General features: G+C 60.0%; 1 protein-coding gene across 1 annotated transcript; it reads right to left on the bottom strand.

Annotated features, from left to right (window-relative positions):
- Window positions 1–2,228: 2,228 nt before the first annotated feature.
- On the bottom strand, window positions 2,229–8,603 carry FGR (FGR proto-oncogene, Src family tyrosine kinase). The gene is made up of 11 exons (XM_054086592.1): window positions 8,351–8,603; window positions 8,146–8,248; window positions 7,431–7,529; window positions 7,175–7,278; window positions 6,956–7,105; window positions 6,383–6,547; window positions 5,244–5,423; window positions 4,506–4,582; window positions 4,273–4,426; window positions 3,367–3,498; window positions 2,229–2,880 (listed from the first exon to the last, which is right to left on the bottom strand). The coding sequence occupies exons 1-11, from the start codon at window positions 8,589–8,591 to the stop codon at window positions 2,672–2,674; spliced, it is 1,614 nt and encodes a 537-aa protein (XP_053942567.1). The 5' UTR covers window positions 8,592–8,603; the 3' UTR covers window positions 2,229–2,671.
- Window positions 8,604–12,095: the final 3,492 nt, after the last annotated feature.

Here is a 12,095-nt window from a genome sequence, read left to right on the forward strand (position 1 = left end):
TGGCCTTTCCCGCAGGGATTTTTTTCCCCTGGGATGGGGAAACGGGGGTGGCTGCATCCAGCTTTGCTCTGCTGCACCCAGTCCTCCTCCCCTGCGCCCAGCCTTGCTCTGCTGCACCCAGACCAGCTCTCTTGCACCTCGCCCAGCTCTCCTGCGCCCAGCTCTGCTCCCCTGCACCCAGCATTGCTCTCCTGTGCCCACACCAGCTCTCTCATGCCCAGCCCTGCTCCATGCCTTGCATTGCTGCCCAGCCTTGCTGTGCTCAGCCCAGTTACCCTGCACCCTGCGCCCACACCAGCTCTCCCGTGCCCACACCAGCTCTCCTGCACCCAGACCACTTCTCCTGCACCCACACCAGCTCCCCTGCGCCCACACCAGCTCTCTCATGCTCAGCCCTGCATTGCTGCCCTGCTCCCCTGCACCCAGCTCTGGTTCCCCTGCACCCAGCCCTGCTCCCCTGCACCCAGCCCTGGCTCCCCTGCACCCAGCCCTGGCTCCCCTGCACCCAGCCCTGGCTCCCCTGCACCCAGCCCTGCTCCCCTGCACCCAGCTCTGGCTCCCCTGCACCCAGCCCTGCTCCCCTGCACCCAGCCCTGCTCCCCTACACCCAGCTCTGCTCCCCTGCACCCAGCTCTGGTTCCCCTGCACCCAGCTCTGGCTCCCCTGCACCCAGCCCTGCTCCCCTGCACCTAGCCCTGCTCCCCTGCACCCAGCCAAGCATGGGAGTTTGCAGACCTTGCAGAAACCGGGGGTGAAGGAGAAGCCAAGGAGGTGTCCAAGGATGGTGGCGCGTCCCCCCCAAGTCCCCCCCAAGCGTCCCCTCAGCCCACTGGCATTGCCCCCGTGCTCCCCTCCCCACCGCTTCCCACCCCAGCCTGAGCCCCCTCTGGATGGGGCTGGGGCCAATCCCCCCTTCCCACCAGTGCTGGGGAATTCATTAACCGGCCACAGCTGGGCCCTGCTGGGGAGGCCAAGCTGCGAGAAAAATTAACCCCTTCCTCCCCAGCCTGCAAGCACAGGACCCCCCCAACTGGTACAGAGCAGCTCCCCCCAGCCAGACACTGCCCAGGGACACCCCCCCTTCTCCCCCCCCTCCACTAATTAAACCCAGGCTGCCACCTCATTAACACAGTGGGAGCCTGGGAGCTGGCAGGAGGGGCTGATTCCCACTCTGAGGATGTGGGGTGCAAGAGGGGCTGCGGGGTGCCCTGGCGGGGGGTGGGGGGGGCAGCTTTGCAAACTCAAATGCTTCCCAGCCCCCCTTTTTTTTTCCCCAGGCTTTGATTTGCAAGCGGAGCTGGTGCTGCAGCCCCAAATGCTTTGAGGGGGGGAGGAGGGAGCAGGGACCCTCAAGGTGTGGCCCCCCCCCCCCCCCCCCCGCCCAGAGTACATTTGATTTGTGATGGGGATGAGGATATGGCTCTCAGTTCTGGTTTAGCTGATCCTGAGAGCCCCCCCTGAGTGGGGATTAGTGCCCCCCCACCCAAAATCTTGTCCCCCAGCTCTTGTCCCCCCCTCTCCGGCTGGTGCTGACCCCCATACCAAGGCAGCCCCTCTCCACAAGGAAGGGGGTAGAAGGATTCAGGCTCCCCCCCATCACTTGGTAGAAAGGTTTTATTTCTCTCTATTTACAGACTGGATTTAAAAAAAATAAACAACAAACCCCTCCCTTTCCCTTCCTTCATCCTGACCCCCCCCCGGGGGCACAGCCCACCCACAGCTCTGCCCCATGGGTATGGGGAGGGGGGTGTCTTGGCCGTGGGGTGCAGGGCTGGGACTCCAGACACCTCTCCTCCCTAGAAAAAGGGGTGCCCAGGGGGGCAGCTGGCAGGGTGGCATTCATGCCCCCCCTCCTTGTGCCAGGCCATTCACATTGTGCCCCAAGTGCCTCCCCCCCCCCCATTTAGGGCTTGCGAGAGCATTTTGCCCCCCCACAAGTGCAGTGGGGGTGACCCCATCCTGTATCCTCCTCCCATCCCACATGGGACAATGGGAAACAGCTCTCAGAGCAGAGATGCCCCCCCAAACCTGCCCCCCCCATCCTCCAGGACCCCTTATGCCCACCCCCCAGTGCAAGCAGAGGTTTATGGCTTTGAGGATTTGGCAGGAGATAAAAGGGGGGGGGGGTATCCCCCAAACACAGGGATCCCTCAGAGGGAGGGGTATAAAATCTTATAAATTAAAGATGATATAAAAGGGGGGGGGGGGGGGCAGGTGACTTTCCCGAGGATTTGGGGGGGGTGGAACCCCTCCAGGCGTGCAGAGCCAAGTTGGAAGTAAGGAGATCAGGGTTGGCATGGGGAGCTCCCCGCTTTCACCCCAAAGCCTCTGCTGCTGTGAGTTAGGGGTGTCTGGGGGGGGTACGGTGGGTACCGACCCTCCTTTGCCCCCCCCCCCCCCCCCCGAGCAAAGCACTTCTCAGGTTCAAAGCTGGGTGTGAAGGCAACGAGAGAGGGGACGAGGGGTGGGGGGGGCACAGCTTTGCCCCTTCTCTGAGTCCTTGTGCAATGCTCCCTGTCCGCCTCGGTGCACCCCAAGAACCCCTCGAGGGGAGTTTTGGGGGGAGGCACAGGCAAAGGGAGCAAGAACCGCCCTGCAAAAAGGGGGAGATTTGCCCTAAAAGCGCCCCCCCGCCCCCAGAGCCTGGCTTGGGGGGGGTGCCAGAGTCACGTCACTGGTTGTCCCCCGGCTGGTACTGGGGTTCAGTGGCGGTGAAGTAGTCCTCGAGGAAGGACTGGAGGTACTCGAAGGTTGGGCGCTCCTCGGGTTCCCGTTTCCAGCATTGCACCATCACCTCGTGCAGGGACGGGGGGCAGTTGCCCGGGCACTGCATGCGGTAGCCACGCTCCACCTGCTCCAGCACCTCCCGGTTGTTCATCCCTGTGTGACAAAGACCCCCTTGATCAACAACCAGCAACCCGCTAGGAAAAGCCAGTGGGGAAACTGAGGCACGCTGAGGGATGCAGCAGCATTTCAGTGTGGTTTGGGTAAGGAACCCAGTTTAGTGCCGGTCTCTCTAATGGGGAAACTGAGGCACGCTGAGGGATGCAGCAGCATTGCCTTGTGGTTTGGATAAGGTGCCCAGCTTAGGGCTGGTCTTGCTGATGGGGAAACTGAGGTACGCTGAGGGGCGCAGCAGCGTTACACTGTGATTTGGATAAGGAGCTCTACTTAGCACTGGTCTCTCTGTTGGGGAAACTGAGGCACACTGAAAGATGCAGTGGTATCGCCTTGTGGTTTGGGCAGGGAGCTCAGCTTAGCGTTGGTCTCTCTGATGGGGAAACTGAGGCATGGGGCAAGCACTGCAGGTGGCAGCGCTGAGAAGCACCAGTCCCTGTCCTGCCTGCTCCCAGCCCAGCTCTCTACCTGGGTAGGGCACACGGCCTTTGGTCACCAGCTCGGTCAGGAGGATGCCGAAGGACCAGACATCCGACTTGATGGTGAACTTCCCAAAAAGCGCAGCCTCCGGGGCTGTCCACTTGATGGGGAACTTGGCACCTGCAAGAGGAGGGAGATGAGGGAGCCAAGATAGTCGCTCCATGGGACACCCATTACCTGAGTTAACCCATCACCTGAGGTACCCATCATTTGAGGTGTCCATCACCGGGGGTACCTATCACCAAGGTTATCCATTCCCCAGGGCACCCATCACCTGGGGTACCCATCATTCGAGGTGTCCATCACCTGAGGTACCCATCATTCGAGGTGTCCATCACCTGGGGTACCTATCACCAAGGTTATCCATTCCCCAGGGCGCCCATCACCTGGGGTACCCATCATTCGAGGTGTCCATCACCTGAGGTACCAATCATTCGAGGTGTCCATCACCTGGGGTACCTATCACCAAGGTTATCCATTCCCCAGGGCACCCATCACCTGGGGTACCCATCATTTGAGGTGTCCATCACCTGGGGTACCTATCACCAAGGTTATCCATTCCCTAGGGCACCCATCACCTGGGGTACCCATCATTCAAGGTGTCCATCACCTGAGGTACCCATCATTCATGGTGTCCACCACCCAGGACACCATTCTCTGGGACATCCATCACTCGGGGCACCCATCATTTGAGGTATCCATCACTCAGGGTACCCATTCCTTGGGGCATCCATCCCCTCGGGTGTCCATAATTCAAGGTGTCCATCACCCAGGGTATCCATCCCTTGGGACATCCATCCCCTGGGCCATCCATCACCCAGGACATCCAGCATTGGGGGTGAGTAGCTCCAGCTCAGGGTGCGACACAGCGCAGAGGACACCAGGTGGGCTCACCTTGTCGTGCCGTGTACTCGTTATCCTCGATGAGGCGAGCGAGGCCGAAGTCGGCGATCTTGCACACCAGGTTGTCTCCCACCAGGATGTTGGCAGCGCGGAGGTCCCGGTGGATGTAGTTCATCCGCTCGATGTAAGCCATGCCTGCTGCGATCTGGGTGAGGGGACTCAATGAGGACCTTCTGGATTCACCCCTGAGCATCATCTCCACCCTGTTCCAGCCCCCCCAGTACCTGAGCAGCCATGTCCACCAGCTGGGGCAGCTTCAGGTAGCGGCCGTCCCCGTCCTTTAGGAAATCCAGCAAGCTGCCTGCGGACCAGGGGTCACAGAATCATGGAATGGTTTGGGTTGGAAGAAATCTCAAAGCTCATCCAGTTCCACCTGCAGCTATGGGCAGGGACACCTCCAGCTGTCTCAGTTGCTCCAAGCCCCATCCAACCTGGCCTGGAACCCCTCCAGGGATGGGGCAGCCACCACTGCTCTGGGCAACCTCTTTCAGGGCCTCCCCACCCTCATCGTGAAACATTTCTTCCTAAGATCTCAACTCAATCTTCCCCCTTTCAGCATCAATCCATTCCTCCCCATCCTCTCTCTGCCCTCCGTGATCAAGAGCCCTTCCCAGATGTCCTGGAGTCTCTTTCAGTCCTGGAAGCTGCTCTAAGGTCTCCCCGCAGCCTTCTCTTCTCCAGGCTGAACAACCCCATCTCTCTCAGCCTGTCCCGTTACAGGAGGTGCTTCAGCCCTCGAATCATCTCCGTGACCTCCTCTGGCCTCGCTCCAACAGCTCCATGTCCTTCCTGTGCTGAGGACTCCAGAACCGAAGGCAGTTCAACACCTCTGAGAGACAGCCGTGACCACCCATGGGTGCCCTCACCAGCCCTGGGACCAGCCCTGGCCATGCCCAGGCAGGGGGAGGCTTACAGGTAGAAGAAAACCTGGGGGGGTCCCCCAGAGAGTGCCCCCCACTCACCCTGGCTCATGAACTCGGTGACGATGTAGATAGGCTCCTCCGACACCACGGCGTAGAGCTGCACCAGCTTGTCGTGCCTCAACCGCTTCATGATCTGAGCCTCCTCCAAGAAGGCTTCGGGTGACATGGTGCCCGGCTTCAGCGTCTTCACCGCCACCTTCGTGGTGCCGTTCCACGTTCCTGAGCCGAGGACATGGGGTCAGGGTGAGCCCAGGGGACAACCAGCCCTCGTAGGGCTGGGACAGAGGGATGGGTGGATGGATGGATGGATGGATGGATGGATGGATGGATGGAGGCGCACATGAGTGCATGCTTGCATGAATGGATGAAGGGATGCATGGAGCAGTGCATGCTTGGAGGAGAAAAGAAACTAGGATAAGGCAAGGACGGGACATGACGCCACCATACCCAACCCAGGACAAGGAGTCCCCCTCACCCCATGGCATGGGGACACGGGATCCAGAAACTTATCACCTAATGCCATCCTCGCCCCATTCCCCACCCGTCCTTGGGGACACCTGCACCAACTGCCACCTCCCCCAGTGCCGTGGGGGCCACGTGGCACCTTGTGATGCTGCCTCCTGCCCCTCCATCCCTCACCCCAGCAGGCTGGACCAGCCTTACCCATCCATACGTCTCCGAAACATCCCATGCCGAGTTTCTTGTCAAGCCTGATGGATTCCCGCACTATCTCCCAGGCGTCTTTAGCTAATCCCAGGGTCTGGGGCTTCATAGCGGGGCACACGCGGGTTAGCAGATGGCACAACCCGTCGTTATACTCTGCGGGGGGGGGGGGTTAGGAAGAGGAGGAGGGAGGGATGCGATGGGGTGAATGGAGCATGCACGCCGAGCGGAGGCAGCGTGGGGCGCCGGTGGAAGAGGAAGACGAAGAGACGACCCCCTGGCCTGGATTTATCTCCTGTTTGTGGTCCCATCAGAGATTGGGGGGCTGCTCGCCCGCGCAGGGGCGTCATGGTGTGACCTCAGAGCAGGACACGGCACATTTCCCTCTGCCAATTGACTGATGCTGCTCAGCGCATCCCGGCAGCAGGAATCCTTCCCAGGGAAAGCCAGGCCTGGAGGTGCCCTCGCCGTCCCCCTGTCTGCCGCTCGCCCCAGCTTGCCCGGCAGGTTCCTACCCATCCACACTTCCCCGAACTGCCCGTTGCCCAGCTTCTTGAGGAGCTGGAGGGACTCGCGGGGGATCTCCCACACGTCTTTGGTTTTGACCGAGAGGTCGGCCAGCTTGGGCGTTCCCTTCTGGCACGGCACGGCCAGGCGACAGCACAGCCCGGCTGCCCGCTCTGCGGCACCAGGGGCGAAGAGGGGGACACGTCAGCCTCTGCCAGTCCTGGGCATCACCCAGGCTCCCGCATGCTCCCGTCACCCCCAACACACAGAGAAGGTGCACCCCACTCTATGTCCCCTAGTGATGCTCCCACACCCCCTCGGGCTGGATGAACCCCCAGTCCCCCCAAGGATGCTCACCCAGAGCTTGCTGGGTGCTCCCTGCACTGAGGATGTGAAGAAGGAGGACCCCCTGCTCCACCACCACAACAGCCCCCCTCCTTCTCCAGTTTAAACCAGTTAGTTCAGCCAGCTGTCTCTTGCCAAAGGGTCTCCTGGGATTTTCCTACCCCTCTTGGGATTTTCCCTACCCCTCCTCCTCACCCCACCGTGCCCTCCCCGCTGTGCCCCCCATCCCACCCTACCTATATAGTGCTGGACCAGCTGCTGGACGGTGTCGAACTGAGCGCGGGTGGTGATGTAGTACCCCCCGTTGTCCAGTTTCCGAATCTTATAGTGCTTCACGTGGTCTCCCTTGGCCTCATCCCAGTCCCGGATGGAGAGGGAGTAGGCACCTACATGGGGCACGGGTCAGGGAGGGATGCAGGGCGCAGTCCCCACTGTCCCCATCCCTGTCCCCATACCTTTGGTGGTCTCGCTCTCCCGGATGAGGAAGGTGCCCCTGCAGTTGCCGTGGCACAGGAGCTGCCGCTCCGCATCCTTGCGCCCGATCTTCCCAAAGTACCACCTGCGGCGGGGCCAGGCTCAGCACCGGGAGGGCACGGCCGAGGGGCGATGCCGTGGCCCCAAGCCACCACCGCGGTGCTGCCAGGGGTACCAAGACACCCAGGCTTGAGTCCAACGAGGTCCCCCTCCATCCCTGTCCCTTCCCGTACTCACTCTTCCGCCTGGATAGAGTCCACAGGGGCCACGTAGTTGCTGGGGATGTAGCCCGTGGCGCCCGAGCTCAGCGACCTGGCCTCCCACCAGTCACCCTCCCTGAGAAAGAGGAGCTGTGAGTGACAAGGAGTGGACAGACAGATGGACTTGACTACCCTGTACCTTCCTTGCTGGCTCACAGCACCCTCAGACCTCGCTCGCCCCCACCACAGAGGACACCCGCACCTGGGTCACTGCTGAGACTACCCAACTCATGACACAAGGCGTTGGTTCTCTGGGGCGTGCAGAGCCCAAATCCATCCCTGCTGATCCCACTGGGTTGCACGGAGCACGTGGATGGAGCTGCCGCCTTTTTGGGTGCCATAGAGTCATAGAATGATGGAATGGGTTGGGTTGGAAGGGACCTCAAAGTCCATCCAGTTCCACCTCCTGCCACAAGCAGGGACACCTCCCGCTGGATCAGGGGCTCCAAGTCCCATCCGACCTGGCCTGGAACACCTCCTGGATACCTTGAACACCCTGGGCTATGGTCTCCCCACCCTCATCGTGAAGAATTTCTTCCTAACGTTTTGTCTAAATCCTCCCTTCTCTAATTTAAAGCCATTCCCCCTCATCCTATCACTCCATACCTTTGTAAAAAGCCCCTCCCCAGCTTTCTTGCACCCCCCCCAGCATGTGGGGCTGGGGGTGACAGGAGGTTTAGGGGGTGGCTCACGTGTTGTTGATGATGTGGAATTTCTCTCCTTTCTGGAAAGTGAGGTCGTCCTCCGTCCTGGCCTCATAGTCATACAGAGCAATGAAGAGCGTCACACCCCCACCTGTGGCACATAGAGGGGACCACGCTGAGCTCTCAGGTCCCCCCCCCAAGAGCTGCAGGGGTGCAGAGGGACCCCCCCACCTCCATCCCACTCGCCACTGACCTGTGATGCCCCCACTCCGCATTTGCAGCGTGTTGGAGGGGAATCCCCCCGGCATTGCGAAGGATGGAGCTGAGGGCACTGCAGCGCCGTGGAAGTTGTTGAAGTCAGGGATGAGGGTGAAGGTGTTGCCCGGTTGCGTGGGGTCGGGGTCGTACTGGGAGGCGGGGGGCGGTGGGGGGCCCACATTGCCCCCCAGTTGCCCTTTGCCGGATCCCTTCTCTTTGCAGTGCACGCAGCCCATCCTGGGCACCGCCTGCGGGACAGAGGGACCCCCCCGGCAGGGCACACGTGTGTGCACACATGGGCACACACACGGACCCAGGTGGGGGCACAGGTGTGCACACACCAACCCCCTGCCCACCCCACCCCAGCCCCAAAAGGAGTGGGGTCCCACCACCCTCCCCATAGCAAGTGGGGTGCCTGGGTGGGGATACGGGGGTCCTGATGGGGATCGCTCCAACAGGGACCAAGGTGCGAGGAGGGCTGTGCTGCCAAGGGGACCCTAGGTGCCCCCCCAGCACCTATGGGTGCTCCTATCCGAGGTGCCCCCACTCACTGTGACGGCTCCTCGGGTCACTTCAGCTGCTCCATGTCACCTCCGGGAGGAGAAAAGGCACCTGTGGGCACCGAGGAGGGGCATCAGGCTGAGAGTCAGAGCCCTGCGGGGGCTAAATCACCTCTGCAGGAGCTGAAACACCCCTGCTTGGGCTGAAACACCCCTCCGAGAGCTGAAATGCCCCTCCATGGGCTGAAAAACCCCTCCAAGAGCTGAAATGCTCCTCCACCGGCTGAAACTCCCCTCCAAGAGCTGAAATGCCCCTTCATGGGCTGAAACACCCCTCCAAGAGCTGAAATATCTCTCCACGGGCTGAAAAACCCCTCCAAGAGCTGAAATATCTCTCCAAGGGCTGAAACACTCCTCCAAGAGCGGAAATGTCCCTCCATGGGCTGAAACACCCCTCCAAGAGCTGAAATACCCCTTCAAGAGCTGAAACACCCCTCCAAGAGCTGAAATACCCCTTCAAGAGCTGAAACACCCCTCCAAGAGCTGAAATGCCCCTCCACGGGCTGAAATGCCCCTCCAAGAGCTGAAATATCCCTCCATAGGCTGAAACACCCCTTCCGAAGCTAAAAGCCACCCCTCCTAGGGCTGAAATGCCCCTGCTAGGGGCTTAGATAATCCTCCAGGGGCTGAAATACACCTTTAAATGCTGAAACGCCTCTCCAAGGGCTGAAACACTCCTGCCCAGGCTGCATTATTTCTACCCAGGCTGCATTATTCCTGCCCAGGTTGCAACATCCCTGCATGGGCTGCAACACCCTGTCTACGAGCTTAGACACCCTTCCAGCAGCTGAAAAACACCTCCAACAGCTGAAACACCTCCGTCACGGGCTAAAAGACTCCTGCGTGGCTAAAACACCCCTGCACGAGCTGCAATGCCCTTGCACAGGCTGCAACACCCCTGCATGGGCTGAAGTACCCCTGCATGGGTTGCAACCCCCCTGCACGAGCTAAACCACTCCTGCATGTGCCGCAACACCGCCGCGTGGGCTACAATACCCTTGCATGAGCAAAAACACCTCCGCAGAGCCTGCGATAGCCCTGCATGGGCTGAAACCACATCCTCAAGAGGGTTTTTCTCCCGCCGCGTCCTCATCAAATTGGTCGCCTCTCTCCAAAGGGAGATGCTTCATCCCTTGACTGTGCCAAGGCTGGAGGGAACCAGGCTGGGCAGAAAGGAGCCCTAAAAGTGTCCCTGTTCACGTCCCTTCTGCTTGGCAGGGGAACTGGGGACTCGGAGGAGGAAGGGCACTGCTTGCCTCGCTGCGGTCGGGGCCACACTCTTCCGGACAAGGTCACATTTGTGCTCAGCAACGAAGGTGTCGTGGAGGAAGAGGAAATCGGACCTCTCCCCCCAACATTGGGCTGCAAGAAGGCATTTCTGTCCCCAGCCCTGTCACCTCCCCAGGCTGCTGACCACTCAACCAGACCAGTTTGCCCAGTTTGGACTGGGCAGAGCTTTACAGTCTAGTGCTCTGCAGTGATAAGGCAGAGCTCACCCCATAACCAGTCTGAGAATGGTTTGGGCTGGAGGGGACCTTAAAGTCCATCCAGTTCCACCATCCTGCCATGAGTAGGGACACCTCCCACAGGATCAGGGGCTCCAAGCCCCATCCAACCTGGCCTGGAACCCCTCCAGGGATGGAGCAGCCACCACTCCTCTGGGCGACCTCTTCCAGGACCTCCCCACCCTCATAGCAAAACATTTCTGCCTAAGATCTCATCTCAACGTCCCCTCTTTCAGCTGAAAAAACATCCCTCCTCGTCTTGTCCCTGCACTCCCTGATCCAGAGCCCCTCCCCAGCTTTCCTGGAGCCCCTGAGAAGATGCTGTGAAGCTGTGCTTCACCCAGCTGCCAAGTCCTGTCCCCTACGCTCTGGAAAGCAACGAGGAGATGGAGGTTTTGGGGCAGATGAGATGTTTCCAGCAGGTTTCCCCCATCACGGTCTTTGATTCCCTGTCCTCTCTCTCAGCAGGGGGTGGGAAGAACGCAGCTCTTCCCCTTCCACCTTCACTTTCGACACCAGCAGTGTGGCAAGGCCGTGGCCGTTTCAGGCAGGGCGGCGTTGCCAAATCCGAAAGGGTATGACCGACCGGGTATTTGAATTTTTGCTGACCATAAGTGGTTATTTCAGCTGACGAACACCCCCAGCTTTGCAAACCCTGTCCACTCTGCGTGGGAATCACCCGCGCTTGTGCCAGTATCATGCTCAGAAACTTCCCATTTCTGTGAATTCTGCTGAATTTCTGTGCCGGCAGCGATGGAGCAGGCAAGAAGCATCTTCTAGGAAAGGACAAGCCCGAAATATCGCAGCACTGCAGGGTTTAGGCTCTGCTCGTGCTGTGCCCAGCAGGATTGCACCCATGCTTCCCCTTCTCTGAGCACCCATCAAACCCTCAAGGTGGCCCCTGTCACCTCCCAACAGGGCAGAGTGGCACAAAAACTGTCCCTTTGCATCGTCCTCAGGGAAGGGATGCAGCCGGAGCTGAGTTTGATGGTTGCGTGTTGGCATCTGGCCTCAACGCTCCCAAAAAGATGCTGCTTGGAGCCTGGGAGCAGATGGCAAGCGAGCCCTCCCTGCCCCAGCTCCACCAGCACGGGGTCCGGCCGAGCTGCCAGCTCCCGCCCCACGCTGAGACCCAGCCAACTCATCACCCCTGCCACTGCCCCGCTGGCCACAACACAGCCACAGCCCTGTCCGTCTGTCCATCTGCTCCACGGTGCCCTCGGGACACTGATGGTTTCAACTCCTTCCTCAGCTCTGAGCCAAAGCGCAATCATAGAATCGTTTGGTTGGAAAAGACCTTTGAGATTTGAGTCCAACCATACCTGTCCTCTACTGAACCAGATCCCTGAGCGCCTCATCCACCTGTCTTTTAAATCCCTCCAGGGATGGGGACTCCTCCACCACCACCTCTACCAGGGCTGAGAACCCTTTCTGTGAAGAAATTTCTCCTGATGTCCAATCTGAACCTGTCCTGGCACAACTTGAGGTCATTTCCTCTCATCCTATTGCCTGTCATGTGGGAGAAGAGCTCAGCACCCACCTCACCACAACCTCCTTTCAGGAGCTGCAGAGAGCAATAAGGTCTCCTCTCAGCCTCCTCTTCTTCAGGCTGAACAACCCCAGGGCCCTCAGCTGCTCCTCATAACTCTTCTTCTCCAGACCCTTCTCCAGCTCT

This window comes from Cuculus canorus, chromosome 22 (assembly GCF_017976375.1).
Source record: "Cuculus canorus isolate bCucCan1 chromosome 22, bCucCan1.pri, whole genome shotgun sequence".
Lineage (NCBI taxonomy): Eukaryota > Metazoa > Chordata > Aves > Cuculiformes > Cuculidae > Cuculus > Cuculus canorus.